Below are 6,545 nucleotides of genomic sequence, written 5' to 3' on the forward strand. Positions count from 1 at the left end.
ACAGTTTAACAGTAATTTTTATAAGCTCTCAACAAAATATCAAGCCAAGTTTATAATGAAAAATTTAGGTACATTGGACATTGGAGTAAGACATAGTTATGTTAAAAACCTTATTGGCAATAGAGTTATATCTATAAACTTTATAAGGTCAGAATAAAATCTTGCATATTCTTTAACGAAAGGATTGACAAAAAATTTGGTGTTTAAAACATCAAAAGGGATGGAACTAAAATCCGTATTTTAAATAAACAAATCCTAAGAAGGAATAGTATAGAAGCGGACGTAGGTTTTTTTTTTTCTCCTATTCCGGGTCAACTTTAAAATTCGCATAGTAGTTGTAAAACATAGCTGTAATTTTTAATTTAATGTCTGAGCACGTGACTATACTAATTGTGATGTTTAATTTAGACACACTCGAGTTTGTTGATAAATGAGGTGTTAGGTGTTCATGTTACAGTACTCTTGGATCTCATCAAGCTAACCTTATATTCAACCAGAGTAACTTGTATTTCCTGGTTCAATTAATTATTGCACATGTTTCAGCACTATACAAGTATATAATACTAAGCAAAGAACATTGATAGTTCACTACAAAACGCATATACTTGAGATCCTTTGACCCAGAGATCTGAATACATTATATCGATCTAGCTACAACAACTTCCCTCAACCCCTTTCATTCTTTTCTCATCATCTGCTGCATCTGATTTTGCATCATGGCTTCAAAACTTGAAGGTGGAGCTTATCTCTCTTCTTTTGTTGATGCTATTTCAAACAAGCTGTCTTCAATACTTGAAGATGACTCTGCCCTAGAGTTGCTTGAAAGGTTGGATGAAATTCTGTGTGATGTTGAACCTGTGCTTGATGATGCTGAGCTGAAGCAGTTGAGTGACAAGAGAGTGAAGAAGTGGCTTGTTGATCTCCAAGATGCGCTCTACATGGCTGATGACTTTCTCGATGAACTCTACACTAAAGCTGCCACTGCTACTCCGAGGGATCCAGGTAACTCTTATGACTGGTCTCGCCCTGTTGATTCAATTATTGAAGATAGTGGTGTCAATGTCATTGAAAATATAGTTGGCACGCTAGAGTCTCTTGTTGAACGAAAAGATAAGCTTGGTCTGGACAAGAGTGTCAAGTTGGACACATCATGGAGACTTCCATCCACATCTCTTGTTGTAAGTTCTGACATATTTGGTCGGGACGAAGACAAGGAGAACATAATCAAATTGCTGTTAGATGATACCTGTGATGCTGAATCACTTGTGACTGTGATTCCCATTGTGGGTATGGGCGGAATAGGAAAAACTACTTTGGCTCAATTGGTTTACAATAATGCCGTAGTCATGGGAAAATTTGACACTAGAGCATGGGTGTGTGTTGCTGAAAATCCTGACCCTGTTCATGTTACAAGGACAATAATAGGGGCAATAGATTTTTCTCCCTGTATCCTTGATAATTTTGATTTACTTCAGACTAATCTGAAGGCAAAATTGACAAGAAAGACCTTCTTGGTTGTTTTAGATGATGTCTGGCATGATCAACGAGACATGTGGGAGGATTTCCTAAAACCTTTTCGGTATGGGAATAATGGGAGTAAGATTCTCCTAACAACCCGTAACGAAAATGTTGCTTCTGTGTTTGCACCAAACAATCTACATTATCGACTAAATTTATTGTCGAAGGAAGATTGTTGGTTGTTGTTTTTGAAGCATTCATCTGTTTCTACTAATTCTAAACAATATACAACTCTAGAAATAATTGGTAGAAAAATTGTTGAAAAGTGTAAAGGATTACCTTTGGCAGTGAAGACACTTGGAGGTTTATTGCGCAACAAGCATAATGAAGGGGATTGGGAGAATGTACTTAAAAGTGAAATTTGGGAACTCTCCAACAGTAAAATTGTTCCTGCATTAAGAGTCAGTTATCATTACCTCCCTTCATATTTAAAGCGATGTTTTGTTTATTGCTCTTTATATCCCAAGGATTATGAATTTGACAAAGACGAATTAATCTTGTTATGGATGGCTGAAGATCTTTTACAACCAAAGAAAAACAACACATTAAAAAATATTGGTTGTGCATATTTTGATGAATTAGTTGCAAGGTCATTTTTTCAACCTTCTAGTAGTGAGAGAGGGTTATTTGTAATGCATGATCTCATGCATGATCTAGCAACGTTCTTTGCTGGGAAATTCTTTTTCAAACTCGAGGGATTTGAGAATCTACACGGAGTAGATAGCAAAGTTCGTCATTTGTCCGTTTCTTGGGATATCATCACGTCATTTGGAGAGGCCTGTAAGAGAGCAGTACACTTGAGAACAGCTTTAAATTTTTCTTGGTATCGTCAATCAATTGATGTTGAAAGCAAACCCTGGCTCTTACAACAACAATTGAGAGTTTTGTCATTTCCTATAAAGTCATTGCCTGAATCAATAGGTGAATTGATTTATTTGCGTTATTTAAATTTGTCTGGAGCATGTGTTGTGACATTGCCAGAGTCAATATGTAAATTATACAATCTCCAAACTTTGATATTGGGGATTTGTTATGAGTTAGAGATGCTTCCCAGCCGCATGCAAGATCTTGTGAACCTACAACACCTTGATATTCGAGGTGTTTGTCGTCTGAAAGAGATGCCAAAGAAAATGAGCAAGCTAAAGCATCTAAACTTCTTAAGTTATTATATCATCGGCGAGCATGAAGAGAATGGAATAAGAGAATTGGGAACACTGGACGATCTTCACGGCTCATTTCACATTCTCAACTTGGAGAAGGTCAAGAATAGTGATGAAGCTTTGGAGGCAAAGATGGGTAACAAGAAGCACCTCAACACTTTGAAATTGCAATGGCTTCCATTAGGTTACATTTACACCGATCACGTCAAAATACTTGAGGAGTTACAACCTCATGAAAACTTGAAAGAAATGTCAATTGAGGGTTATTGGGGTGAAACATTCCCAGATTGGTTAAGCCTTTCTCGCTACTCCAATATGACCAAATTGAGTCTGAATGATTGTGAGAATTGTTGTGAGCTTCCTTCACTGGGACAGTTACCCTCTTTACAGCATCTAAAGTTATCTAATTTTTATTCATTGGTGGAAATTGGTTTAGAGTTTTACAACAAAAACGATGGATCATTTCGGCAGGAAACACCCTTCAAATCTCTTGAAACTCTGAAATTTCACAAAATGTATAGTTGGGAGGAGTGGCATTTTCCTGATGGGTTTGATGGTTTTCCTAAACTTAGAAGCCTTTCAATGAGATACTGTCTCAAGTTAAGAGGAAGTCTGCCAGCTCACCTTCCGGCTCTGGAGGAACTTGCCATTGTTGAATGTTCAAAGCTTGTATGTTCGCTGCCGAGGGCTCCCAAGCTTATATGGCACCACACACGTTAGACATTTCAGAAACCCAGCTGGCGCAACGTGTTGGAGTGGGTCCCCCACCTGCAATCGCTACATCTTTAATTGTTGGTCGCTGATATCAATTTCAGCAGATTATTTGCCGGCTTCACTAACGGAGATACGTGTACGGGGGTGTGATTCACTGTCGTCGTCTCAATTGGGGGTCAAGAAATTCACAATTATTGAATGCGGAAGCATGGAATGTGTTGTGGTGCCACAGGCTCTTCCAGGTCTCCGTTATATATGGATCTCAGCCTGCTGCAGTTTAGTATCCTTGCCGGCACTAGGGTTGGCTTGGCTGCGCCCCCACCTGGAGGAGCTGCATATACGCGATTGCCAAGAAATCGATTGTTTTGCTGACGAGTGCCTCCCCGAGAGTTTGAAAACTCTTAAAGTCAAGCAATGCAAGAAACTAGCGAGGTGGATAACATCAAAGGGTTTGCAGAGTCAAGGCCGCCTTACCCGTCTTTATCTTTGTGGGTTTGATGTAAAGTCGTTCCCAAGACAGGGTTGCCTCCCTGCTTCTCTCGAGTCTTTAAGAAAGTGAATTAGAATTCTAATCATTTATACATCATTTAATGTGCAATGAGAGCAGTCAACGGCATACAGGTAAGCACATACTTCATGAAGTAGATTATTTTTCTTTATTTGTGAAAAGCCATTCCAATTAGAAAAAAAAGGCTCACTTTTCTTATGCCATGAATTTTAATTTTTAAACCCGTTTTTCTTTATTTCTGTTATCTTGAACACTTTGACGAGTAACTAATTTTGAAAGTGCTCCAATCTATTTATCGATTTGTAATATTTATAAAAGTATTTTTTTAATTTATCTTAATCCCGCCTAAAGCATTGGTCTAAACCCAGATTTTATTTATTAAGGTTCTATGTTTTTCAGCATACTGTTGGATCAGGTCTTCCAGATTTGCACTCATGGAATTCTCTCTTGTGTTACTCATCTGACTTTTATCATTCGGTGAGGTGGGTGGTTATGCAAAAACTGAATGTTAGTGTCCCAGTATACTTCTCTATGTTAATATTTAGTTATTTACAATCTCTAATATACTCATAGTCATAGGGTGTTACAGAGTTTGTGAGTGACAAATGAAATGAAATGTTGGCTTTTATTAATAATAGGGAGGATTGAAGAGTCAACATTAATACAAGGATGAGGCAAGGTGAGAATGGGATTGCAATGAAGTACGTTTGCATTGTCCATGTCTTGCAATTGCTACTACCTCTTGCGCTTGTTATTTTGTCTAAACGATTTATAATATTTATGAAAGTATAGTTTCAATTGATCTTAATTCCATGTAAAGCGCTAGCCTGAATGTAGATTTTATTTATTGGCAAGCTTCTATGATATAAGCATTGGTGGACTTATTTGATTTAGGCAGTTGCCAATGATGGATTTTTCACTTGTTTGATATTTGATTTTTTATTTTCATCAGGTTCAGTATCTTGTTATGTAGTATATTCTTAGGAAATTGAGTACTTCCTGGCTACAAACCTCAGTATGATAAAAACTCATCATGATCCGCGAAAACACAGAAGGAGAGTACAGTGGGCTTGAACATCAGGTAAGCTTTACAACAGTTGATGTTAAATACTATCAACCATGTTCTGATTAATATATCTTTCAGTATTATTGTTTAACAGGTTGTGAGAGGTGTAGTAGAAAGTCTCAAAATCAATATACGCCAAGCAAGTTTAAGGGTCGATGAGTATGCTTTTCACTATGCCAAAAAACATGGAAGAGGGTATCTGCTATTCACAAGGCCAACATTATGCAGAAGACTGAAGGTCTTTTCCTCAAGGTCTATCATTATGTTCAAATTACCTACAGATATCTATCTAATTTTATTTGTGAATCCTAATAGTAACCTTTTATTTTGAAATTTGTTTAGGTGCTGTCGTGAGGTTGCGGTGAAGTATCTTGATATAAAAGTATGAGGAAGTTGTCATTGACAATTGCTGCATGATGGTATACTTGTGAACTTGGATTTAGGGTGTAACTGTATTTGGAAATTCATTTTGAGTTTGAAAATTGAATTACTCTCATTCATTTTTATAATTTACAGCTTGTGAAGATTCCGGCTCTTTTTGATGTACTAGTGATGCCAAACCTTTATGGTGACAATATTAGTGACCTTTGAGCTGGCTTGGTTGGGGGTTTGGGCTTGCACCAAGGTAAAACAGGTCGATCAGCAAAAGCTAGAAGTTACAGTCTTATCATCTCACACCATTCCGTCATTCTGATTCATACATGTTTCAGCTGCAACATTGGTGAGGGAGGTATTGCACTAGCTGAGGCTGTATATGGTTCAGCACCTGATATTGCTGGAAAGGTAAGCTGCAAAGTTCTTTCTCAACCTTATATATTATCCGTTATGGATCTTTTCACCTTATTATGAACTCATTACAGAATATGGGATTTGAATGCTTGTTTCATGAAAGTGCTTAATATCAGTTTGCCCTCTGTGATTTCATAAAACTAATTTGGTCTTCTCTTTCTTAAAAGAACAAATTGTGAATAGTGATTGTTGTCAATTTACTTATCCGGTAGTGGTCACAAACATGTTCTAACCTTGGAAACTTTGTGCTTGTGTAGAATTTGGCAAATCCAACTGCTTTACTGCTGAGTGGTGTTCAATGTTGCGCCATTTGAATCTCCATGACAAAGCTGACCTAATTCAAAATGCCATCCTCAACACAATTGCAGAAGGGAAGTACCAAACTGCTGATCTTGGAGGCAAAGCAAAGACAACCGAGTTCACCAATGCAATCATTGACCATCTCTAAATTCTGCTCGAGTAGGCAAGGAATTGCTGCTAATTTTGTTTTCTGTTAATTTCCTATTTATCTTTTGCCCAGCTTTTTTCGAGGAGTAGGAATACCTCAGCATAATGGAAAAACTCATCTAAGGTTGTGACCTTATAATCACCAGGCATGGGCAAGCCTTAAAATATTCTTTGGCCTTGAGAGTTGAGAGGGTTGGAGTCTCTTACACAGTTACACTTCTAAAATGCACTTTGTCTGATAACCCTCCTTAGTCCATTTTGGTATTCCTTGTCAATAATATAGTTAAATAAATGAAGTACCATTAGTTTGTTTTTATATTTGTTTTGTCTTTTTCTCCCTCTA

The 6,545-nt window shown here is 37.3% G+C and overlaps 2 protein-coding genes across 2 annotated transcripts; both read left to right on the plus strand.

Moving 5' to 3' along the window:
• The first annotated feature begins 464 nt into the window (after positions 1-464).
• Positions 465-6,206, plus strand: LOC107617698 (putative disease resistance RPP13-like protein 1). Its single transcript, XM_088498559.1, has 6 exons — positions 465-4,013; positions 4,300-4,981; positions 5,061-5,218; positions 5,309-5,385; positions 5,483-5,749; positions 6,013-6,206. Exon 1 carries the CDS (start codon positions 717-719, stop codon positions 3,396-3,398), a length of 2,682 nt encoding a protein of 893 aa, XP_088354685.1. The 5' UTR covers positions 465-716; the 3' UTR covers positions 3,399-4,013; positions 4,300-4,981; positions 5,061-5,218; positions 5,309-5,385; positions 5,483-5,749; positions 6,013-6,206.
• LOC148543593 (isocitrate dehydrogenase [NAD] catalytic subunit 5, mitochondrial-like) lies at positions 4,934-6,203 on the plus strand. Its single transcript, XM_088498585.1, has 5 exons — positions 4,934-4,981; positions 5,061-5,218; positions 5,677-5,749; positions 5,827-5,857; positions 6,013-6,203. Exons 1-5 carry the CDS (start codon positions 4,934-4,936, stop codon positions 6,201-6,203), a joined length of 501 nt encoding a protein of 166 aa, XP_088354711.1.
• Positions 6,207-6,545: the final 339 nt, after the last annotated feature.

Source organism: Arachis ipaensis, chromosome B9 (genome assembly GCF_059453495.1).
Source record: "Arachis ipaensis isolate K30076 ecotype BB chromosome B9, ASM5945349v1, whole genome shotgun sequence".
Taxonomy (NCBI): domain Eukaryota; kingdom Viridiplantae; phylum Streptophyta; class Magnoliopsida; order Fabales; family Fabaceae; genus Arachis; species Arachis ipaensis.